This window comes from Pinus tabuliformis, chromosome 1_2 (genome assembly GCF_031772625.1).
Source record: "Pinus tabuliformis cultivar Carrire ecotype Pingquan chromosome 1_2, CPIR1, whole genome shotgun sequence".
Classification (NCBI taxonomy): domain Eukaryota; kingdom Viridiplantae; phylum Streptophyta; class Pinopsida; order Pinales; family Pinaceae; genus Pinus; species Pinus tabuliformis.
The window spans coordinates 1,241,191,234-1,241,217,615 of NC_142298.1; the positions used below are offsets into that span (position 1 = coordinate 1,241,191,234).

The 26,382-nt window shown below is 39.8% G+C and overlaps 1 protein-coding gene across 1 annotated transcript; it reads right to left on the reverse strand.

Annotated features, from left to right (window-relative positions):
- Positions 1 to 16,416: 16,416 nt before the first annotated feature.
- LOC149210734 (uncharacterized) lies at positions 16,417 to 21,890 on the reverse strand. Its single transcript, XM_089399068.1, has 2 exons — positions 21,201 to 21,890; positions 16,417 to 20,553 (listed from the first exon to the last, which is right to left on the reverse strand). The coding sequence occupies exons 1-2, from the start codon at positions 21,888 to 21,890 to the stop codon at positions 16,417 to 16,419; spliced, it is 4,827 nt and encodes a 1,608-aa protein (XP_089255194.1).
- Between the last annotated feature and the right edge of the window lie 4,492 nt (positions 21,891 to 26,382).

The following is a 26,382-nucleotide window of genomic DNA, read 5'->3' on the forward strand; positions in this document are numbered from 1 at the left end:
TGACCCAAAAAACTCAAAATGATAGGGGGCACCTTAGCCTAATGGTGCTGGTGATAACAGGTCACCGCCTGTGCAATCATGCGTAAAAGCCTAGTCCATTGACGTGGCCCCAGTAGTATGTCGCTGCAATCTCAGAGGCAGCTCATTAGTCCTCACATCTAGGATACCAAGAGTGAGGCTTTTAATCTACTCCTGCAATGCTGCAAGAGTCTTGGCCACATCCAGGTCGCGAAGGACAGCCCTCCCTACAGCCTCTCCTGCTGGAACGACAACTGGTGCTCTCAAGCGCACTACTGGTCTCACCGGTCCGACATCTGCATGAGCACATGAGTTTTTGATTAGTCTTGATAAAAGAAAGCACAAGAACATTATAAAAACAATAAACATGGAAATGGTCAGAGATTTTACCTATAACACTCCACTGCTCACCAGCCGAAAGCACTAAATTTGGGTCACCCCGGAAATCCATACCAGCATATGGACACTCAACACAAACCATCTCCTGAGGGTTGAACCACTCAAAGAAGGCATCAGAGAAAGAAACCTATGGCTGACCAGCATGTCGAGCCATAATGTCGACCCATCTCTGCATCTGTGGCTCAGTCAGTGGCAGCAAACTAAGTGAAATGTATTGCGGTTGCATCAGTGGGATCCTCTTCAAGGTGAAAGAGGTCAAAATGGAACCATAGCCAAAGTTCTTATATCGTCCATTTTTCACCTTGGTAAGCTGTTCTTTCAACACAGGAAGTACTACATCACACTAGTTAAACACCTTCCGTTCGAGGAATTCCAAGGCGTACTGCATATAGGACCTGTTGGCCACGTGAAGAGCCGCACTACCAGCCAGTCTAGCAAAGGTGAACAAGATAGTCCTCAACGACCGTTCAGTGACATCTCAAATGTTGATCTTGCCGTCCCTTCTCGGTTGAGATCCTTCTCTGCAATATCGGCAAATATAATCTCTCACGGATTCGCCCCCACGAGCAACACCTGATAGGGAGAGAGGGGCGCCACGCCTCGATAAACTAGTCAGAAAGTAGATGTCCACGACAGTCAAGGGGATGGATTTGCCTTTGATCTGGAACACCTGGTTGGTAGGATCCCATGCATCGAGGAAATATTGCAACAAGTTGATTTGTTACCTCATGCTAGAGATGTGGAAGAACTTGAACAAACCACAGTCCCGCAATGCAGTTACCGTACCTGGATCATGTAAAGAAACCATGTCCTCTTCTTCATGCTCGCATTCTCGCCATGTAATAACAATTTTGCTTCGATGAATCTCTGAAAACAAACAAGGGAAGAGTCAGGATCTTGATTTGGCAGAAAACAGGCAAAAATTCCATGAAAAACAGTGCACAAGTTTCCCTCTTTGCGCCCCTCGCACCCTAGCAGTGTACTGGGAGTGATGCATATTGATTGGCTAGTGACCAGTCCAGTATGCATCACACCTTTCGATATAGAAAGGGTGCAATGGGGCCAGGGCGAATTGTTCAAACCCCAGGGGCTCAGCAAAGCAGGGAAACATGCTCAGAATTCAAAAAGGAAAGATTGCAACTGAAGAGCAAAAGTTTAGCTCCTACCTGGTCCAGACGGCGCCAAGAATCGTCCACAGAATCTCCCAGAATCAACTAGTGAAAATCAAGGGGGAAAATACCTCCAAAGCTCCAACAAACCAAAGTTCAAATGAAATGGTGAAATGGGAGGTAAAACCACTTTTAAATTACTTTCACATAATTCAAGTAAGGTATTAGTTTTTAAACTCATTTTTAAAGCATGTATTTCCATTTCTAATCGGTTTGATGAAGCAACTGAATAGGTAGTACGATCGTCGAAGGAAAAAAGTGTTAACGGTAAATCAAATAATCAATGACCATTATCACGAGCAGTTTTTATGCGAATTTCAAGCTCTTTAAAAATTAAACCTAAGCAATGAGCAAATGTTCCCCTAGAGTTTAAGCTCATTAAAAAATGAACCAACCTCTGGTAAATAACCATTGTGAATGCATTATCGTCAGCTTTTTAAGACCTAGTCATGTTCTTACCATCACCTCCACTCTGTTTTAGCCGATCATACGCCTCAATTTGATTGTTTACCTTTTTGAGGAACAGCTGCAATGAGTGATTCTGCTAGCCATCCTTGTGACACTGCCGTGATTGGAAAATTCCAAACCTTACCTGGAATTAGCAATTACCCGAAAATATCACTTGTTCCTCGAAAAATGTGTCTCCTTTAAGCTCTTTTCATTTAACTCATAAAATATGAAAAGATTGCCGAGCAATTGGCCTCCCCAGCTCGTTAAAGCTACCGGGAGTGCTATCCCTCCTCTAGATTTTAATCTTTTTGGACCCGAGGGATTATTACACAAAAAGATCGAGCGCTTGTCTTGTTCGGCTCGTTAAAACTATCGAAAAGTCATCCCTTTCATATTACTTTATACTTTTTTGGACTTAAGGGATTATATGACAAAAAAGGATTACTGGAGTTTTCTTTCCGTCCCTTTTCAGACTCTTTAAAATTGAAAAAGGACCAAGTTGTCTTTGTCGTTAAACTCGTTAAAACCAATAGCGACAAACTTGTCCATGCAGACGAGAACTAGTTTCATTGTTGCTAGGCTCGTTAAAACAGAGCGACTGGTTTGCTCGAAGGGAAAATTATAGAACAAGCATATGTTATCCTCCTCAAGCTTGATAAAAATAAAGAGGTACTGGTCAGAAATGACCGGGGAAAAATTGGGAAGAAAACTTGAAGAAATTTTATTGGTAGCGAGTCGCTCTTGAACATGGCACTTTAACTCCATCACCATGATTGAGTTGGGTTGGGTTATTCCGTTCACCGGTCATATTACCATTGGTCCACCGTACCATCCATCTTTGGGGTTAACGCTACCAATCCATTTCAGTGTCACCGATATGTTCAAGAGAAGTCGATCAGAGAATTCACCAACCCAGCTTGTGTCTCACCCGCTGCAATACCTTCACGTTTCATTCTTTCATGACCACCACCTTAAGCCATGTATCATCAGATCGTTTTCACGTCCACAAAATCATTTGCTCCATTCCGTGTCGTAGATGTGGGATTCATTAAGGCCCTCCTACGACGAGTCACTTCTTGTCGACATCGGCGCATTATCCAAGAAGTCGACCTAGGAACAACCCTTTTAGTACTTTGAAGCTTGCATGCCTCAATGGCAAGTTTCTCACTTTCGGCGACAAGTTTACATCAATGGCCTTCGACCGAGAGATTTTGCGTGGTGTTCGACGCCAAGTCCCATTTTCACACCATGCGAATTGTATTGTAGTACCTTGAGGGTCATCATCATTATCGATGATTCCTCTCACGCCCGTTAATGGATTATATCATTGGTTGGTAATCAGGGGATGTCTTTCCATGTTCGACTCCAGAATTTTTTTCACATGGATCGACTTGTACTTCGGGCGAAGATTGGATGAGTTTGAAGACCCCGGATCTAGTTTCATCCATCCAGGCTGTGATATATTTAGGAAAATAAAGACATCAAATGTACATCATTGCTGCACAGATGAACATTCGACTCCAAGGATGATAACTCTACCAGACTCATCAGTCTGCCACATAGACAGTTGTATGTCCTATGTACCTGAAAATGAATTTATAAAGCTCAGAAAGGGAATGCCCGTCTCAGCTAGATCATGAAAAATGTTACGAAGATACTGTATTGTATCTTATTACAGGTCACCTTCTAGTTAAAAAAACCTCGAATCCTCATGATAAAGCATTTCACCCGACATCAAAAGATTAATGACCTCATGCTTTAGGGGGCAACTGTTATAGACATTTTTGGGCACTGTAACGCAACTGTTATAGATATTTTTGGGCACTGCAACCCCAATCATATATGTCCATAAACCAAGGGCTTTTGAGTCCCTAAAAGTGTTGTTTCATGCCCTAAAGGAACAAGGTCAGCTGATTACATCATCTCCCAGAAATTCTTCACAGAAAACTGCTCAAAACTGGACCGTACAGGTTGCTCAGTGCTAAGGGTGCGATGCATCTCACCTGTTCAGTGAAAAAAGTGCGATGCATACTGGAAAGCCCTTCTGTAGGGTGCGATGGGCGAGAATAGACAAATGGCAGAGACAGTTTGTGAGGTGGATGATCATAGAATATTACAGAAACTTCTCCTGTGACACTTGCCTCTCTAAATTCACCTAGGGATAAGTAAGAGATCATCAATATCCAAGTGGAATCAAGAACTACCAAAGAGAAGACACTAATCAAAATCCCAGAAGCTGACTCACTCCCCTGCAATCATCTATATATGGATCCCTCATCCCAGAGATCCAAAGGTTGGAATTTTTTATCTTGTAAGGAAGTGTTGTCGATTTCCTGGCGGAACATCATAGTGTTGGGTGATCTAAGCTTTTCATGAGGTGAAGAAGGGCTTTCATGCTGGGAGGATGACGCTAGGTCAGATCAATGGGTTGTAATCCTCTCTTCAAATCTTTATATCGATAAAGCTATTCAAATTTTCCTCCACATTCCTGTATGTCTGACTATATATGCATTTGTGTGGTCAATATATATCTGATCGTATATTGTTTATGATTGTAGATCTATTCACTTTGAAAGTATTATGCTACTTTGACTTTACAGGTACTCTTTGAAGCGAAGTGGTCAAGGAAAGAGTGGCAAAGATCTGTGAGTGAGGAGAAGGGACAAGCAAGGACTCTAGCGAAAGATCGAGGTTGGTATTCTTTGCTCCTCTCCTATCTACTTATCATAAAGGAAAACAAAAGTAACTTTAATCTGTTTGTTTCTAAGATAGCTACCCGTCTTAGTGGGACTAGCAGCTTTGCATAGACACTAGATTTCTTGATAACACTGGTATCTCTAGCTCAGGTCTAGTTACTTTGCAGTATCCTTCTAACTCTACTATGTCGATGTTGTGAGGATCTTCTTCTTCATTTGCAGTAATGTTTAGCATTCCAGTGCATTTTCTGTTTGCACAACCCAATCAGGTTGTTGCCATGTCAATGGGGTTACATTCTTAAAGATTCTCTTCTTGACTCTCTGAAGGGCCAAATCTATGTATGGGAAATCATCCTCAAAGTTGAATGTTAATATGAAGCCATCAACCATGTCTGCCTAGTTCATAGTACCATGTCGAAGCTTCATTTCTAGGTACTAGTTCTTAGGGTTTGTATTTAATGTATGAATGAATGAATGCACCCATTCTTGTTGTGGAATCTATTTCCATGTTGTAGTTCCTAGCTGGATATGCTTCCTAGGATTAATTTCACCATCATATTTTATCTCCATTTCTGTATCTATCTGTCCAAACCTTATCCCCATCAATCTTCAACATTCCTCCCAACCTCTTATATTCTTCTTGTGTGCTTTCCACTATCTGGCAGAAGTAGCTTTCAGGGCTATATCCAAGGCTAATAACCTTTGATTCTATGGAACTTGTTATTCATAATCATTAAGAAAAGTATTTACATCACCTAAGCCAACATAAGAAGGGAGGTTACATACCTTAGATATCATATAGTGAACTGATTTGGTAATTCTTGCACAATGCCTTGTGGATACTTCATGCAACTTATTTTTCCAGTTCTCCAACTCTTCTTATAATTTTGCGGTTCAAGAAATATCATGCTCCCGACTCAACTTGCCCTCTGCAGTAGGGTTAACACACTCTTGTTCCTTCGTTTTCATTTGATATATCTTATCTATGTCAGTTACATTGTATTCTTCTTTGACTGGTTCTGTATATCTTACTCTTTCTGATGGATCCAAGGGAACAAGTACTCTCATATTGTTTCCTTCAAATATCATATACCTCTTCTTCAGATTTATTATGGCCATATTTTCAAATTCCCAGTCAATTCCAAGAAATGCAGGATAAGGGTTACTATGATCAACGATCTCCATTACTTAAAAATCAACAATAGTGCGAACTCCTTCAATATCCACTACGACATCTGGTAGTCTTCCCAAAGGGAATACCTTTTGCTGATTTCCCATCCTTAACTGAATAGGTGACCACTGTAGCTTTGGCTTACCCATTAATTCCCATGTCTACTTCATCAAGACATTAGCATAAGATCCTAGATCCAGAATAATTTGATCCATCTCATACTCTCTTATCTATGCACTAAGCCTCATCTCTCTTTTGGTTCTCTTTTGTCGATGCAAATTATTGACTGCGTGCATCTCACTTCGCGACGTTTCTTTAGATGCAAGGAATCTATCAAGTCCTAAATCCCTTATACAACCTTTTAATCTCCTAGCAATTTCATACAAGTCTGTAGAACATATTTCAAAATATCTACTTGATTTGTTGAATTCTGGTCTTGTGTTGGAGCTTGGTCCTATATCGGAGCTGTTGTCATGTCAAAATCACTTTTTTGATCAGGATTTGGTTGTGCACTAGAGGCCAAAGCTCGAACATCCATAAAACTTCACTTTGCTTCCATAAATACTTCTTTTTCTTTCTAAATATAAAAAACAAGAAATTTCTCAGCAATCTTTCAAACCCATGCACTTTCATATATTTTTTTCATTCGCTTTATCAGTATGAGTCACAACTCCAGTTCTAGTGACAATACTAACTCAAGTTCATCAACCCTCCTTTCAACAATGATCATTTGAATATTCTGTGCTGGATGTTGATTCCTTTTTCTTGCATCTTTTCCATAAGTACAAGACATTCTTCAATTACATGGTCAAAGGATTTATATTACTTACATGTCATTTTAAGGTTCTGGCAGTCTCTCGCAAAATGACCTGGTTGGCCGCAGTTATAGAAAATTATTTGTTCACATCCTCGACCATCTCCAACACCTTGATCTCTTCCTTGGTAACCTCCTCGATCATCGCGTTTTCCATTGTCCTCATGTCCGTGGTCTTCTGATTGCATTCTATAAGCGCCAACACCACACTTCATCATTAGTTTGTAAGCCTGACAATTATTCTCATCGTGTCCTACTGATTTACATAATTTTCAATATAGATTTCTTGGAGTCTGTACATATTTATGTAACAAGTAACAATCTTCTGAATGATGTTGGCCTCTAGTCTTACACATTTCGCACCACAGGATGGATCCCGTGTTAAAGGGATTTGGTGCTCCACTAGGCATGTAATTTTGAAAATAGGGTACCGTTCTTTAGAATGGCCTTCTGATTTGCACTTCGTAAACCATACTTCCTCTCTAACTTCATTGCTTTTCTTTATGCCTTGTATATGTGGGGTTAGGTTTGCCAACTAATTCTAAATATGTTGCATGTCTACATTAGTATATTCTATAGGTGATGCTTCAAATTTCATCATAATATCTACAGCTTTGACTTCCTATCTTTTGTTGCATCAATGGAAATATGATATGCAGTAGCAACACAACTATAAACCATTCTTGATGATTTTGTGAAGCTATTTTGAAGCTTACTTGATCCAATAACACCTTAAATCTCTGATCAAACTTCCAAACAGACTCAATAGGTTTATGTTTGATCTCTTTCAACTTGGTGATGCACTATGACTTAGACTTTAGCTTTTTAAACTCTTTTATCAGTGTTGTTTTAATATATGCAAATGTTATGTTTTGATTAGTTGAATACTTCATATGCCATATCAATGCTCTATCTCAAAACGCTGTAATGATTTGCGTTTTCTTTATATTTTTGTCGTTGATTTGTTATGCTGTCCATACAACTTCACATAAAAACTAAAATTGTTTCGAATCCTCCAATCCAATTCCTTTGAAAACGGTAGCTTAATATCGTCAGTCATACTTCTTCTTGGAGGGGGAGGGGGACAAGTAGGGGTGGGGGTAGGGGTAGGGTTAGGAGGAGGGAAAGGGGGAGGGGGAAAACCAAAAACACCTTGGCTATTACTGGATTCTGGCTTCTGCGAACTCTCAGGTTGGAAGGGTGAATACTGCAAAGTTACTAGGGGGTTATCAAGGAGGCTTTCTTCTCTTTCACTTTCAGATTCACTTAAAAGAGGACTATAATCAGTCTCTATAAAGGTCTTCGAGTCTTGTCCATGATATCTCTTTTTGGTATCTAGTCTATATCTCTTTCCACTTCGGATTACTTCTATCTCTTGCTTTGATCGATTCTCTTTTCTTCCAAACATAAGTAAACTAACAATCTGATTGCATCTATAAAACTCCCTTTTCAGACAGAAGCATCTTATTCCAAAGTTTTAAAGATTTTAAATACTTACCTGTTGGTCCTTTGAAGAATCGTCATTCCACTTTGCTGTAGGACATGGTCGAGTCTACCACGAACTCAATAATGAATCCTCCCAAAATGCTATCAGTCCAGAAATAAACAACCTTTTAAATCCTATTGTCAATGCTCTTGAGTCGCTATATCAGTTTAGGAGTCCATACCCTACGTTCTTCACCCTTAAAACAATTGTTCCTTGCAATCAACCTCGATATCCACTCGTGCAGTTGAATAGGAAAATAAGAGAATAAAATATTGTATTGATCTGTAACCAAGCTTCAAATGTCAAACGAGGGTTTTTGTTTTCTTGATCCACTAATTCTTGCTCTTTCAGTTCTATCTAGTCTTGAATTTCTTTCTTCAACGAATTCCACGTCCACATATCCCTCAAATAGATTCTGATCTCGACAACAAAACCATTTGTTGGCTTGGTTTGAGATGAGCCAGGTTCAATCTATATTGCGCACCAACAAAACCCCTAATCACTAGCCCTTTTGACAATGACCTGTAACCATATCGCAGTCTCACCCGAAGTGACTATGGGAGGATGCAAAACCAAGTTTTTGCAGCCTTGAGGGACTGGGAGATGTAATATTATTATGTCAGCTTATTATTAGGAATTATAAATCATTTCCCCCCATTAGATTAATCACTTAAACATGCCATATAAAAGCACAAAACATCACTATGCTGAAATAAAATGCAACTGTAATAACTGCTACTCTACAATAGATAATAAGAAAATATACACATCAAAACACCAATTTACCGTGGTTCACATGAGTGTAGGGCTATGTCCATTAGAACTGTCACTTAATATAATAAATCCTTGAAAAAAAATGGTTCTTGGCCTGTGAATTAAGCTACAAGCTGTCTACACACTCAGTTGCAGACTCAGGCCTCTGCGCACTCAGCTACAGAGCCTCGCCTTCTCTACCAAATTATAGATCACAATAATTTACCCATAACATTGATCTAGATCTAATTCAAGATGATTCTCTTCTTATTATTTTACCCTATATATACTATTACATCGAAGGGTTACATCATCAAGATACCATGGACTCCCTAAAACAAGCAACTATGGCCCCAAAGCCATTGATCCCTCCACAAAATCACGTGCTTTTACAAAAAGGAGGGGCTTCGACCCACCCCGAATCCCTTACGACACTGTGCGGTATATTCAAAATGCTCCACTTCATGCTCCACTGTGCACTCTACCCCACAAAATGCAAAGTCTTTGCTGAAATCTAGGCCAAGTTAGGTTGCACCCAACAAATCCTACACCAAAGAGTGTGAGGTTTGATTGGGACTTCATATCGGGGAGATCCCCTGAATGTTTGCGGGTCTAGCACTGTCAACAAGAGGCTAGGTAAGTTCAACTGTGAGAGAGCTAGGCTCATAAAAGTCATCATGCCTATATTGCATGATAAATATATCATTTTAAGCAAGAAGAAACTCTTGAAGGGTTCACGCTTTTTTCTAGAAGAAGATTTAACTATAAAGAAACAAGAGGAAAAGAGGGAGGAAATGTCAAAGGTTAGGGCAGAAAGAGGTGGGGGAAGAGAGCATGAATTTATAAAGGTAAAGTTGTGATAGAACGATTTAGACCTCCTTCCAAAACATGGAAGAAAGATGATAATAAAGAAGAGGAAATAAACTCTTTAGTAGGATACCAAGAAGCAAGGTCAGTATGGGAAAGCAGGGACAAAGACTCAACTGTGAGTCTTTCATGTAAAAAAAATAGAAATCAAGTTATACCTATATTTCCTTAAGATTAATTTTTTTGAACTGCAGAGGTTACCCATGGAGATGAGGTCCTAGGTTAGGGCCTATTGCAGAAGATAGAGACATAATTTGCCTCATAGAAACACATGAGCATGAAGGGTGCAAGACACATTTGTTTGAAGAGTACTGGAAAATGCAGTGTGGAACAAAAAAGCAGTGAATGACAAAGGACGCGGGGGTATCATGGTATTAGTGTGAGAAAAAGAAAGTCATTTCATTCAGCTAGAAAAATAAGACTCATAAACAATTCGTTTGCCTAAAATATAAAAAAATGGAAATAACATTAGAATTGCAGCATGCTATTTTGCGCTGCAAGTTTCAAAAATATACAAAAGTAGAGGGCTTGACCACAAAGATCAATTTGCAGACTTAAAAGAATTTATTGCAACATATTCTCAGCTAAGTGAAGTCCTTATAATGGGTGATTTCAATGCGATGACTGCAAGTGAACAAGCTATCGTTCTTTGTTGTAAAGAAGACTGCAACGCTATCTAGCTTACAAAAGAGAGTAATCACCAGTGGAAAAGAATTTCAGAGGACAAGGGCTGCCATATCTTTGGTGAATAATTTCTTTATGTGGGGCTTTTAGTTTAGTCATTTGTAATGGTTTGACTAGATGGGAAAAATCTGATAATTTCACTTGCAATACTTACAATGGAGCAAGTGTAGTAGATTATGTAATTTTCTCGCATAGTTTGTGTTAGAAAATGGAGGAAGTTTTGATTGGAGATCAACTTTGGGACTTAAAATCAGATCACAAGCCAATTTATTTAAGTTTCTCTTAGACTAGAAAGAAGCATCTAGGGTCAAAATCTTAGTGTGTTCAACAAAATCTCCCAACAGGCAGAATTCTTTTGACTCTATAAAATTGTAATACCTTCAAAATAATGTTAGAGAGGCTCTTAGAGAAGGAAAAAATCCCATTTCACAACCTTCATAGTCACGAATTAACACATTTAATTCCAAGCGCACTTGTAGAGTGCAAAAGAGAAAAAATTAAGAAGTCCGAAACAAATTTATTTTTGGTTAATGCTTAGTTTGATGAGGAATTAAAAGAGTCAAACAAGGATAGCATAAAGCTCAAAGGTTACAAGCATATATTAAGGAATAAAAATGTTGATTTCATGGTTTCGAGGAGAGAAGAACTAATCTTCTTTGGGAAAAATAACCCCAAATTATTTTGGAAGGAGCTCCAACCAAGAAATATGCAAACTAAAAACAATATTACAAATTCTAAATGGTTTGACTATGCAAGACAACTTTATGAACGTGATCCCAAGGTTGACCCTCCTCCCTTGGTCAACCCTGATACAAAACTCTTCATGGTGCAAGAGGTAGAGATGGGTATCAAGAAGTTGGGTGTTGGAAAAGAAAAAGACTTAGATAAACTCCTAGCAAAGTATCTAAAGTGGGGCTTAAAAATTCTTGCACCTCACATTACAAAATTTTCAATAACATCATACAATAGTGGTTCCCTACAGGTTGGACAACTAGTCTAAAAATACCTATTTTCAAGAGTGGTGATGTCAATAATCCCTCCAATTATAGGACCATAATGATAAGCCCCTTATTTGAAAAGTTATTTGGAATCATGTTAGAAAATAAAATTAGCAAGTGGGCAGAAGAAAGAGATAAATGTGATAAAGGGAAAGTAGGTTTTAAACCTAAACATTCCACAATTGATCATGGTATAAATTAAGGCACATCATTGAAAAAGTTTGGGAGAAAAAGGAAGAAGCATTTTGTTGCTTTGTTGATTTCATAAAATCCTTTGACATGGTTCTTAGGGATAAGCTTTGGTACAGAATGGAGGAACTTCAGGTTCCCAGGCATTTGAGAGCAGTTGTGCATATGCTGTATGAAGAGGTGAAAGTCAAAATTAGAACTTCAACAGATATTTCTGAAAGTTTTAGAAGTGATATTGGGTCAAGAAAGTTTGCCCATTGTCTCCTACCCCTTTTGGTTTATATATTGACAAGCTTGAAGAGTGACTAAATTCACAAGGGGGTGACGATATCCATTTGGCCGAGTTTATTATAAGACTTATTTTGTATGACCTTACTCTGGTTGCTAAATATGCTCTGGATTTGCAAGAACACTTACTTTCCCTTGAGCATTTTTATAGAAGGGTGGGGATGCAAGTCAATATTAGCAGAACGAAAGTATTGGTTTTCTCTAACAAAAGAAACCATGAGAAACGTAAGTTCTACTTTGAATACAACATTATGGAATAAGTTGTGGATTACGGATACCTCATAATTGACTTCAATGGAAATCTAAGTTAGGATGGTTGTCTTTGTGGGGTTGGAGATAATTTTATGCTTTTCAAAATAGGTGTAGAGAGGAAGAGTTATGGGACTGGAAAACCACTCTAACTCTTTTCAGGCTTTTAGTGATTCTGATGATCCTCTACGATTGTGAACTATGGTCCAACAGTACATTCGACATGTAGTGGAAACAAATTGAGAAAACTGAAAAGTGTTTTGTTACAAACAAATTCAAAATTAAAAGTGCAGTTCCTTATGCTATCTTGTTAAGTGAAATAGGGGCTGCTCCTATTGAAGTAATTTCTATGGTGTGAGTGATAAGGTATTTAAAAACAATTGAGAAAATGGAAGAGGGAAGATGGCCTAAGGTTGTGTTTAATGACATATTGTGCAAAAGAAAGAAGACTTGGATGTGTAAAAGTAACAAATGGTTTAGTTAATGGGGTATTTGATTGAGCATGCATCCCACAAACAATAAAAAGATATTTTTTTTGTTATGGATAAGTTCCAAAAACGTACTTGGGAGAAGGATCCAGGGAGAAAGAAAAAATACTATATTGAAGAGTTTAATCCCACTCATAATCATAAAAAAAGAGCATATCGGGGCCAATATTTCTTGGAGATCCAGAATTCTTATTGCTGAACTAAAGACTAATTCTCATCAACTCCATTATGAAATAGGGCGCTAGAAAAGGCCAAAAGAAGTGTGGAAGGAAAGAGTATGTATTTTTTCCTCTTCCAGAAAAGTGGAAACAAAAAATCATTTCATTTTAGAATGTGAGGCCTTCAAAGAAATTAGGGAAAGTTATGCATATATTTGGCACCTAGCTCTCGGGATAATCTATTCAGCGAGGGGTTTTTCGAGAAGATGGGAGCATTTATTGTGAGAATTCACAAGAAAAGGGTCGATTACAAGAGCCAAATGGAGAAGCAATCTATCCCATAGGATATCTTTAGCCTCATGGACGTTAAAATAATTTCTTCTTCTTATTCTTCTTGAGACCTCAAAAAATGTTGAAAATTTGTCGACAAGTCGCCAATTGAACCCACAAGTTCTTGCCAACACCCAAGCGCCATATCTCACCCTCTACATGTAATTGCATATGACGATGGAGAGTTGATATAGATCGACAGTCATATTTTGTATTGGGAATTTGAAATGATTACACTTTATCTTGCTCTAATCACCTTAAAGCACCCAAACTTGTCATTGACTATGTGTTGGAATATTATTAGCTTTTAACTCTTATTTTTATTTGGGACTTTATCTCACATGCACAAAGGAAATTTTTGACAAATTGAACCCATAACTTCTCGCCACTACCTAGGCGCCAAATCTCACGCTCTACACGTAATTGCATATGATAGCAGAGAGTTGATATAGATCGACGATCATATTTCGTATTGGATGTTTGAAATGAATACACTTTATCTTTCTCTAATCCCTGAAAGCACCCAATCTCGTTATTGACTATGTGTTGGAATATTATTAGTCAGGGGCCCTTTTTGTTCATTCCAAGATCTATTTTGTGAAAGCTCCTAAACTCTCTTATGGTATAAGCCATGGTTTTTAACTCTTATTTTTATTTGGGACTTTATCCTGCATGCACAAAGGAAAATTTGTCATCATGTTCATATACATAACTTTTTTGCTGCAAAAGCAAATGAATGTCGATAGTTTAGTATAGGCTGATTTTTTTTAACAAATTATTGGTTATGTACATTGTTGAATATATTTGATCTTTTCATAAAAAAAATATATGTCTATAATATTAATGGATTGAAACTTATTTTATGGTTATTAATTTTTTTTTAAGATAAAACACAAAATTATATCTATGATATTTGTTGATTGAAACTTATTTTATAGTGATTAAAAGAATTACTAAGATAAAACACAAAACTTATATAAACAAAAAATTGTTTTTATATCCATAATGAAAACTTAACAAAAATATTTAATTCATTATTGATAAATGGTAGGTAAAAATAAAAATCAAACATCATCCGAAGGGAAATTTTAAAAAGAAACCCAACATAAAAAAAATTACTTGATGGTTAAGAGTGCCCGTCAAATTTATACATTGGTTGGGCTACCTCACCTAATAAATCAAGTCAAATTACATAACCCTAGACACATTTTCATAGGCATAGGTACATCAATCAGGGCCATCAAGTCAATCTACATAGGCCTATGTGCATAGATCAGGGCCATAGAGTCAATCTACATAGGCCTATGCACATAGATCAGGGCCATAGAGTCAATCTACATAGGCAGAGGAACATAGATCAAGGACATTAGTCAATCTTCATGATGACCTAGATTAGGTGTTGGGTCCCTATAATACTAGTAATTACCCCATTACTATTGTAGTTGCATCCCTTATTAATATTGTTGTGCCCCTATTATCCCCATATTGTTATTACTGTGCCCCATAGAATCCCTCTATTGTTATTTTTGTGGCTTTATATTATTATTGTTAGGTCTGCAGGGTTATATTGTGACTCCTTAGACTCCTATATATAGAAAGGAGGTTTTGTCATTTGTATCATCCAAGAATTGTTCATTTATGTATTGTAAAGGAGGTTGCCCCCTCGAAGAGGCTAAATTCTAAGGCGTTGATATATATTTTCTATCTTTTCTTGAGCTGGTTTCATAACATTTGGTATCAGAGCTTTGGATTCTAGGGTTTCGCTGCTCCAAACAGGTCATCGTGGCATTTTCGCTATAACTTTTTCTCTACGACGTTTCAGAAGTTGCAAAAAAAAACCCATTTGAGAAGAAATAGCGCTGAACCTCAAATCCAAATTTCAAAGCTTTTCGCGCTATATTTGCAGAGATATGATCTGAGGAAGTTGGTCTTTTTGCAGACTCCTAAATTACATTCCAAACAGGTGACCTGGGGAAAATCGTCATAACTTTCTCTCTGGGGATCAGGTTGAAACTTTGTAAGAAGGTACATAAATAGGACGGACTGTAGTCTCTTGTATGCATTTTGCAGATCCAAAGGTTGAAACAGTGACTCGTGGAACGTCGTACAAGTTCGCTCTACTGAACTAGTCTATAATCAAGTCACTGTGGGAGATTTCACATAACTCTTCCTTGGAGAATCCAATTTGGGTCAGACTGGTGGCATTGGAAAGAGGACATAGAGGGCTACTGCAAATCACAAATTCATAACTAGATGATTGGAAAGTACAGAGATACATCAGAGGCAATATTGAGCTCCTACAAAGTGAAAAAAGGTGTGTAGATTTTCTTAAATTTTTGCTTAAGCTTGGTTTGAAAATTTATTTTGAAGGAATTCAAAGGGATTAGTAGAGCATTATTATCTTTTTTTTTTAACAAAGTCGTCTACTTGTGTATTATAAAACTTGCGATTCGAAAACTATTACAATAAGAGGAAGATTCCAGGAGCTGAGTTTCAAAATTAGGCTCGCAGACCCATAGTTCTCGAAGCTCTTCTTAACTACACTTAATACTGAATTTAAACGGCTATATTGCCTTACAAAGGATCCTCCTATCCATTTATAACTGCACCGCATGAGTTAGGGGGGATGTTGGGTAACCGATTCATCCTGGAGAGGTTCCCTCTTGCTCACTCTTGTTGAAGCTTCTCCTTGCTGTCTTGCACCGCATGAATTTGCTTGCTCTCGATGCCTGATGCCATTGTGCGCAAGGGAAAGCCAGCTATTGCCGTTCACTAAGAGAATCTCAGAGTGATGCCTCCGATCCCGAAGAGCTCTCCTGCGCGCGCTATGTTTTTGATGAGTAGTGAGGGCCTTTGGATTCTTGATGAGTTTAAAAAGGATGCAACGGGCGATCTCCCACTCATGAATGTAGGCGGAGTGACTGATCATATCTGTCCTCGAGTGATCTGAGGCGCTCTGTGACTGTCCTTGAATTCTGTAACAGGTATGGGCATGATCACGCATTCCTTCGGTTCCAGGAGAGTGTCGAAGGGAAATGCTGTTGTTTCCTTGCATGTTCAGGTCCTGAGGCCGATTCCCTGTTCTGTACCCTCCGTTTTGGCAGTCGAGATCGATTTGTAGAGCAGAGGATCTCTTTTTCGCTGGCCTGATGTCTCGAGATAGATGCCTGAGGTGACTAACAGTCAGATGCATTGGGCTTAAGATATATCTATGGGATATCATGATCATATATTTCCTCATTCTCCCTCACCTGGCCCGTGGGTCTTTTGATGGCCTTGTTGGCCAGCTCGTCAGCTGTCTTATTATGAATTCTGAGGACGTGTTTATAAGTCACGTTGTTCATGCCCCTGGCCTGTTCAAGGATTCTGTCTTTTGTTCTGTTCAGGGCACATTGGTTGAAGTTGCTCCCCTTGTTTAAGGCTGCTATTAGGATTGCTGAGTCTCCCATCACTAGAAGGTCATGAATTCCCCTCCTCCGCGCTATGGAGATCCCCAAAAGGAGGCTATATGCTTCTGCTTTGTTGTTTGACAAAGTCCCCAAGCTCCATTCATATGTTACCATCGTTTTTCCTTGGGGGTCCTTTAAAACTCCCCCTGCTCCAGCTATGCCTGGATTGTTCTTTGAGGCCCCGTCGAAGTGTAGTGTGTGCCTCTTTTGCCTTTGGATCCAGTTGTTAACTTCCTCTTTTGACCCTCTGATCTTCCATTCACTCTGTCCAGATCCCTTGATTGTCTTGAATTTTGGGTTTGGCTTGCAGTTGAATCTTTGAACCCATGCTTTCACTTGCTCAGTTGAGTATTCCGGGTCAGCTTGTTGAATCCCGTTGGCTTCAATAGTCTCAGCTATAAGCGCAACAGTTTTGGCCAGGATATTTGAGATCCTAGGTTTTTTGTCTTTGAAGATGCTTGCGTTTCTGGCGAGCCATATCTGCCAGCAGAGGTTGGGGGGAATGCTGGACCAGAGTCTCTTGGCGAGGGTTGTGTCTTTGGTTGGAAGGGGAGAGAGTTTCCCCCAGCCTTTCTGAAGGAGAGAGACCAGGTTGGGAACCTCCCCTGTCTCTAGAGGGCTGATTATGAGCTTCCAGCATGTCGATGCTATAGGGCAGTCTATGAAGAGGTGATTGAGGCTTTCTTCCTCTTTCCTGCACATAACACAGATGGAAGGCCCCTGGATCCCCTTTTTTCTCAAATTCTCAGCTGTTAGGAGCTTGCCATGAAGCAAGGTCCAATTGAAGAGTTTTATCTTCGGGAGGCTTTCAATTTTCCAAGCGTTCTTGTGATATTGCCAATTATTCAATGCAGCTTGATTTTGGAGCGCTTTGTAACCTTCCCTGACCGAGTAGGTGCCTCCATTTGGATCCCATATGAAGCTGTCCTCTTTCCCCTTGCTTGTGGGAGCTGCTCCTGCTAATGAGAGTTTAAGGTTGTTCCATTGCTCCTTTAGTCCCTCAGGAAGATGCCTGATTTTCCAGCCTTTCCAGTTGTCATGGTCCCAATTTGAAATGTCAAAGAGAGTTGTGAGATTTTTATCAGACATCCACTGCTGCAGCTGCCTCAGATGGGGAAGCTTTTCCTTGGCTTCCTGACCCATTATTTTATCTTTCCATATGCTGGTTTGCTTCCCATTGCCTGGGGCTTTGGAGATATGAGATTTGAGGAGAGTTAAAGATTTTTTGATCAGCTTCCAGACCGGGGTGCATTGTCTTTCTGTGATTGTGTCGGAGAGGATATTGCTGTTGCTTCCACTTAGGTATTTTTTTTTCAAGACCTCTGCCCACCAGGAGTCTTTCTCAGTTAAAATTCTCCATATTAACTTGAATCCCATTGCCAAGTTTGCCAATCTGGGCACTTTAATTCCTAGCCCGCCTTTTTCTATGGGGAGGATGACCTTTTCCCATTTTACAAGACTGAATTTATTCGTTTCTTGGTTTCCACCCTTCCAGAGAAAGCTTCTAAGAATGAGCTCCATGTGTTTATGGATACTTGAGGGGGCGAGCGTTATGGCGAATTGATAAATAGGGAGGGCTGATAAGATGGACTTGATAAGTATTGTTCTTCCTGCTAGATTGAGCCAGTGCATCCCCCAACTTTGAAGTTTGCCTCTAAGCTTCTCGATCAAATTAACCCATACTTCATGTTTGATTGATTCTTTGGCCAGCGGGAGTCCAAGATACAGGAAGTGAGACCAACTAGATTGGGCTGGAATTTCCAGAATCATAGCAATCCTTTGAGTTATATGTCTTGGAACATTCCAGGTATATATTTTGCATTTGTTGTTGTTTAGTTTTCCCCCCGATGCTTGAAGGAAGAGATCAAGGATGGCCTTGAATCTCCTTGCCATAAGGCTTGAAGCTCCACCTATTAGCAAAGTGTCGTCTGCAAATAGGGAGTGATTGATCCCTTTAGCTCCTCTGATTATGTCCACTCCAGTGATTTCCTTCAGCCTTCTCTTGTTTTCTAAATGCAAGCTTAGTGTTTCCGCCATTATAATATAGAGAAAGGGGGATAAGGGGCAACCTTGCCTCAATCCACGGGTGCTTATGAAGGCTCTGCAAGGCCTCCCATTGATGAGCGGAGCTGTCCAATTCTGAGAGACACATTCCATGACTTTATTGATGAAATTCCTTGAAATCCCAAACTTTGCAAGCACAGTCTCCAGGAAGGCGTGATTTACCCTGTCAAAGGCACTAGCCATGTCCAACTTGATTATCATTCCTTTCTCATTTCTAGCTATACTGCTGTGAATTGCTTCTTGAATCATAATTACATTATCGGTTATGTGCCTCCTGGGAAGGAACCCACCTTGATTGTCAGAAATGATAGAAGGGAGAATTTGTTTCAGCCTGTTAGCTAGGATTTTTGAGATAATTTTATAAGACACATTGCAGAGGGAGATGGGTCTGAACCTATCAAAAGATTGGGGGCTTGGATCCTTTGGGATGAGGGCTAGGAACGAAGATTTGACACTACTTCCCAATTTGCTTTTACGGTGGAAGTTTCTCACCATTCTGAGGAAATCTTTTTTGATGATATCCCAATGGGTTTTGTAGAAGCTTACCGTGAAGCCATCCGGGCCTGGAGCTTTGTCCAGGGGCATGCTGTTGATGGACCACTCCACCTCTTCTGAAGTGATTTCTTTATCCAGATTGCTGTTTTGAACTTCAGTAACCTTCCTTTCAATAATTTTGATGAAGTCCGGGTTTTCTTTGTACTGAGGGTCAGCTGAGAGCAGGGATTGAAAGTGGTTTGTCGCGGCCTCCTTAATTTCCTCACTCTCTGTTAACTCTTTCTCATTAAACCTTATCTTACCTATATTATTTCCAGCTCTCCTTAACTTGAGACAGTTGTGAAAGAAGGAGGTATTTTTGTCCCCCGACTTGATCCAGAGACATCTAGACTTTTGCCTGAGCTCTTCCTCCTCTTTTCGATGCTGGTTGTATAAGGCTTTGTGCATCTCCGCTTCTACCTTTTGATCTTCTTCTGTTTCTTGAACTGTCTCCCTTTCCTGATTCCATTCCTCCAAGCTTCTTTGCAACTCTGTTTTTGTCCTCCTCTCCTCGTTTGCGTGGTTTTTTGCCCAGTTTTTTATAGCGATCCTTAGGTGTTTGATCTTTGATTCCCAGACATAATGCGGTGAGCCTGTTATCTCTATCTTCCATGTCTCCTTGATCAGAGATTTGAAGTCCTCGATGGCGTCCCAGGTCTTGTTATATTTGAAAGGGAGGGGGCCCAAATTCTCTTCTTTTTCCAAGTGCAGCGCTACAGGTTTATGATCAGAAGTGAAGCCCAGTAGGATTGAACTGTGGACCCTTTGAAAGCTGATTGCTGCACTCTCCTGTACAAGAATTCGGTCAAGTCTTTCTTTGATATTGTCTCTGCCTATCCTTTTGTTAGACCATGTGAAGCGGCCATTTTGAGGGGGGATGTCTATAAATTTGTGAGCTTGTATGATGTCCTCCAATTTGTCTCTGAATGGATCAGTGAAGTACTTCCCTCCAAGTTTTTCTTCTGCGTTTCTGATTAGATTCAGATCTCCTCCAAGAAAGATCTTCCTTCCTTGTAAGGTCTCTATATCTGCTTTCAATGATTCCCAGCAAGTGGCTTTGTCCCTAAAGTGGGGTGGTGCATATACATTGTAGATTGTGTATTCCTCCCTCAGATCTAGACTTTGCATGTCGATTCTAATCCACCACCTGTTTGGATTGCTGTTTATGAGATTCCATTTGCTTTTCTTCCATAATACACCTATGCCTCCTGATGCTCCTATTGCACTCACGGCTGTTCCTGAATACCTTCTAAACTTTGAGGTGCTGATTTGGAATTCTTGTTCACTGATTTTGGTCTCCTGGAGTAGGAGGAAGTCTGGATGTTCTGAGTTCATGAGATCACGGACTGCGTTTAATTTGAGGGAGGAGCCCATCCCCCTACAGTTCCAAGAGACCAAAATCATCATTTACCTATTTTGTTGTGAGGCCCGGTTTTCTCCTTCGTTTTTTCGCCGCTTCCCTTGTTCTTGTCTAGATATGTGTCTATCGGTTGCTGTGTCCCTGTGGTCATCTCTTTTGCTGCATTCTCATCTCTTATTTCCTTATTCGATTTCCTTCCCACTTTCCTTGGTGGATCCGTGGCTGTAATATTTTCCTTTGTTTTATTCCTTGTTAGGATCCTTTCCACTGTGCGAGGGGGGGAAGCCTGAAGGGGGGAGGAGGGGGGGGTTCTGTTGCCCTTGGGGGATGGAGGGGGGGATGAGGGTTCTTCGGAGGCTAGGGTTTCGAAAGGGTTGGAGGATGAGGGAATGGAATGATCCATGCTTGAAGGGACGGCGGAGATGGGAGGGATATCAGTGTGTGGCACCTCTGGTTCAGGGGGAGGGTTTGATTTCTTTTTTTTTTTAACTACTTCCCATGTTTCCTCTGTGGGTTCAGAGCTGGCATTGACTTCTATTCTAGCTTTGGAGCACCTATTAGCAAAATGACCATATTCATGACATACCTTGCATTTGAAGGGAAGTTGCTCGTAATCCACTCGCTGTATGTGTGTCCACTGATCCACTCTGAGCTTGACGGCTTCTGGTAATCCTTTGCCCAAATCCACTTCCACGCAGATCCTCGCACAGGCGTGCATATTCTCTTTTGGCTCCGCTCTGTCCACATATTTCCCTATTCTGTTTCCGATTGCTCTAACTGATTCATCAGCCCAGCAGTGGAGCGGCAGATGCGGAAGGCGAACCCAAACCGGAACTGCATTGGGGACATCCATTTCTGGGTCGAAGTCCGGGGTCCAGCGGTTGAGGTAAAGGCCTCTGGTATCCATGAAGTATGGTCCATTCCTAAAGATTAGGTTACGGTCCTCCACAGTTTCGAAGAGGAAGGTGAAGAAGCCTCTTCCGCAGAATCTTATCGCAATTTTCCCCTGAACCATAGCGTTCCAATTTCTTTCCACCCATCTTTGGACAGTTCGGGAGGACGGCCATAACCCCGTGAACTGCCCAACTAGACCCCGTTCTGCCAAGGCAACAGCGGATCTCCTTGGGAGGATTGGGGGGAGAGGGATCTCCGGTATTTCATCAAGCTTCTTGATAAATTTTGAAGCCGTGGGTCGAATCCGTTCTGGATTGTTCTCTGGGATAAGAGATGCAAAAGATTTCTCCATGTCGGCCTGACCTGTATCAGGAGAACCCATCATGCCGAAGGCGATTCTCAGGAAAAGGGAGGAGGCAAGAGGCCCAGCAGAGGGAGCAGCAGGCTGCCCTCGGCCTCAGCACGAGCAGCAGCGGGAGACGAGACGGAAGGCCCAGGGAGGGAGGAAGCTAGCGGAGCAGGAGGCTCGCAGCGGGGGCTGCGGCCCAGCAGCGGAGCTGCCGAGCGCAGTCAAGGGCTCGAGGGTTTCATCGCCAGAGAGAACGCGCGCTCAATTACTAAATTCACCTAGTAGAGCATTATTATCGATAACTGATGTGCCGAGGAAATAAAATGCAAACACCTAGTATGGAACCTGAAAGCTCTAGCATGACTCATGAAGAAGAGGAAGAAATGCTACATGATATATCAAAATTACAAGAGCAAGTGCAACAAATGTCACTGTCACAAAAGCTAACAGAAGCTAAGATAAATGTTGTGGAAGCTAAGATGGACAACTTGAAGATAGATTTGAACACAAATTTGAAGACAAGCATGGCAGGTTTGAAGACAGATTTGACAAATTTTCTACAAGAAATACTTACCAATGGTGAAAAGGTAGTAAAGGAAACTCATGATGCGAACAAAAGAAATGTTAATCACGATTTCTTAGACTCTAATGTGGGATCGAAAACACACCATATTCCAAAAATTGATATGAGGAAGTTTGATGGCAAGGATCCCGCAACATGGATATTACAAATGGAGCAATTTTTCGATCTCAATAATGTGCAAAACACACAAAAGGTACGTATTGCAACTTCATATTTGGAACCAAATTAGTTTGTATCAATGACTTTGCTCTCGTAAACAAATTATCACTTAGGCAATTTTTACAGAAGAACTGATAGCACATTATGAGGATACAAAGAGCAACACTTTTTTTAGCCAATTGATAAGTCTCAAACAAAAGGGTTCAATAATGGAGCACATTGAGGAGTTCCAAAAATTGAACATAAGGGTAAAAGATATTCCAGAGGAGCATAGGATTGATGTGTTCATAAGGAATTTAAAGGATAATATCCAGCATGATGTTCGCCTTTGGGAACCTGATTCATTAGACAAGGCATTCAGATTAGCAAGAAAAATGGAAAGAAAAATTATGGCAACCAGGAAGCATACCACTCACAACTATAAAGATGGAAGTGTGGTTGCTCCTAGTGTTCCACAACCTATAAGGTTGACACCAAAACAATTGGAAGAAAAAAGAGCAAGGGTTTTGTTACAATTGTGATAGCAAACGCACTAAAGGTCATAAGTGTGCCAAGAAGAAATTATTCTACATAGATTGTGACGAGGAAGAAGAAAAGGAGCAAGAAAGGTCAAAAGAAGAGGATATACTCCAGGAACAAAGCCTAGATAAAGAAGAAATGAATTTGACCATATCTTGTAATGCATTGGCGGGAATTACCACTCCTCAAACCATCAAGATAGAAGGACAAATCAAGAAGAAAAAGGTACTAGTGTTGATTGATTAAGGAAGTACCCACAATTTTATTCATTGTAAGGTAGCAAAAGAATTGAATTGCTTCTTATACCCAGCACCAGAGTGTCAAGTGATGGTTGCAAATCGAAGAACAATAAATTGCTCTGGAAAGTGCCATAGTATCAAGCTATCGATGGGAGAATATGTATTGACTAGCCCAATGCTTTCCATTCCAATGGGAGGTGTTGATGTTGTGCTAGGAGTACAATGGCTACAATCCTTAGGTACAATAGCTTTCAATTTTCAAGAACTTTTCATGAAATTTTCCATGGAAGGAAAGGAAGTTGAATCAAGGGGTATTGCAGGGAAACTAGGAAAGATAATTAGCTCTAATGGTATGACAAAGCTTCTAAGAAAGGAACAAAGGGGTGTAATTGCACAATTATGTTCCTAGATGTTTCCACATTGCAATCATCTATTTCTCCAGATCTCCAAAAAGTCTTGGACAATCATTCTAAGGTATTTGAGACTCCCAAAGGTCTCCCACCTATTCGTGATCATGATCATGCTATTCATTTGATTCTAGGAAGTGTTCCTCCAAACATCAGGCCGTACATATATCCCTATGCCCAAAATATTGAAATTGAACGTATGGTTACAAAAATGCGAGAGGCTGGTATAATTCAACCGAGTCAAATTTCTTTCTTTTCTCCAGTAGTATTAGTGCACAAGAAGGATGGATCATGGCGCATGTGTCTGGATTATAGGGAGCTCAATAAGCTCACTGTTAAAGATAAGTTTCCCATTCCCATCATTGATGAATTACTGGATGAATTGCATGGATCAATTTACTTCACCAAGTTGGATATTCGTTCCGGATATCATCAAATCAGAATGAAGACGGAAGACATTCCGAAAACAACATTTAGAACTCATGAGGGTCATTATGAATTTTTGGTCATGCCTTTTGGCCTTACCAATGCACCTTCAAAATTTCAAGGTTTGATGAATTCCATTTTCAAACCATTCCTTAGAAAATTTGTGTTAGTGTTTTTTGATGATATACTAATCTACAACAAGTCTTGGAAGGATCATGTTGAACATGTTGATAGGGTGCTACAACTATTGGAGGAGAACCAATTATATGCAAAAAGATCCAAATGTTTCTTTGGAGTATAAGAGGTGGAATATCTGGGTCACATTGTATCTCATGAAGGAGTTAAGGTAGACCCTAGCAAAATTAAAGCCATTAAGGAATGGAAAATCTCCACATCCAAAAGCATTTGCGAGGATTTCTCAGGTTGACAGGGTATTATCACAACTTTGTTAAGAATTATGGGAGAATAGCAGCACCTCTAACAACATTATTGAAGAAAGATGCATTTTCATGGACTCCAGAAGCAACAAAGGCCTTCGAACATCTTAAAGAGGCAATGTGCCAAGCACCGGTCTTAGCTACATCGGACTTCTTTAAAACCTTTATTGTGGAATGCGATGCTTCAGGAAATGGAATTGGTGCCGTTTTAATACAAGATGAAAGATCCATTTCTTTTGAAAGTCGTCCAATCAAGGGACAATTTTTACACAAAGCTATTTATGAGAAGGAAATGTTGGCAATACTCCATGCACTTAAGAAATGGCAACCCTACCTAATGGGAAGACACTTCAAGGTAAAACGGATCATGATAGCCTTAAATACTTTTTAGAACAAAGATTATCCTCTGAAGAGCAACAAAAGTGGGTCACAAAGATGTTGGGTTATGACTTTGAAATCATCTACAAAAAAGGGAAGCAAAATGTGGTGGCAAATGCACTCTCAAGAAAGGATGAGGATGTGGAAGCATTGTTGTGCGCCACTTCTATTATCCAACCAGATTGGATAAACGAAGCAAGGGAAGAATGGAAGAATGACGAAGAAGTATGGGCATTTATTCAAAAATTACAACAAGATTCCAGTACGTCTGATACATTTAGCTGGTAAAATGATTCTTTATGGTACAAAGATGACTTATACCTTTGTAAGAATTCCCAACTAAAACAAAATATTCTTATGGAATTGCACACTTCTCCCTTAGGAGGGAACTCAGGATTTTTAAAAACTTACCACATGGTTAAGAAGGATTTTTTTTGGGATGGCCTTAAATCAGATATTCAAAATTTTTTGGCAGAATGTTTGGTTTGCCAAAAAAATAAAGTTGAAAAAATTAAGACACCAGGTCTATTACAACCTTTATCCATTCTAAGCCAACATTGGGAGGAGGTTTCAATGAATTTTATCACAGGTTTACCCAAGTCTGAGGGAAAGAGTGACATCATGGTGGTAGTTAATAGACTTACCAAGTATGCACACTTTTGTGCATTATCACATCCATTTAAAGCTAGTACGGTTTCTACTGCATTTATGGAAACAATTCAAAAGCTACATGGAAACCCAAATATTATTGTAAGTGATAGAGATCCCATTTTCACTGGAAATTTTTGGACATAATTATTTTCTTATCTTGGTACTCAGTTAGCTCATAGCTCATCTTATCATCCTCAATCTAATGGGCAAACTGAGATAGTAAACAAATGTTTCGAAGCATATCTTCTTTTCTTTGTATCTGATAAATAGACACAATGGGTCAAATGGTTGCCTTTAGCTGAATGGTGGTATAACACTTCCTTCCATACAACAACAAAAATGACCCCATTTATGGAACTTTATGGATATCAACCACCATCCATCACATCATATTTAAGAGAAAATTCTAATGTTCAAGTAGTGGAACATCACATCGAACATCAACAACAAGTCCTCCAACTCTTAAAGGATAAGCTCGTGTTGGCATAGAATAGAATGAAACAACAGGCATATCAACATCACAACGAAAGAAGTTTTGATGTAGGTGATTGGGTATTCCTACGACTACAACCATATAAGCAAATGTCCCTCAAGCAAGTAAGAAGGATAAGAAATTATCACCAAAGTATTAGGTCCGTACAAGGTGTTGCAAAAGATTGGTACTATGGCTTACAAATTGGAGCTTCCTGCAGCTTCTCGATTGCACCAAGTTTTCCATGTTTCATG

Coding starts and splice junctions, on each gene's coding strand:
- LOC149210734 (XM_089399068.1), bottom strand. CDS start 21,890: ATGGGTTCTCCTGATACAGGTCAGGCCGACATGGAGAAATCTTTTGCA. Junction 20,554..21,200: donor AACTTCCCTTCAAATGCAAG/GTATGTCATGAA, acceptor CTCCTACTCCAG/GAGACCAAAATCAGTGAACA.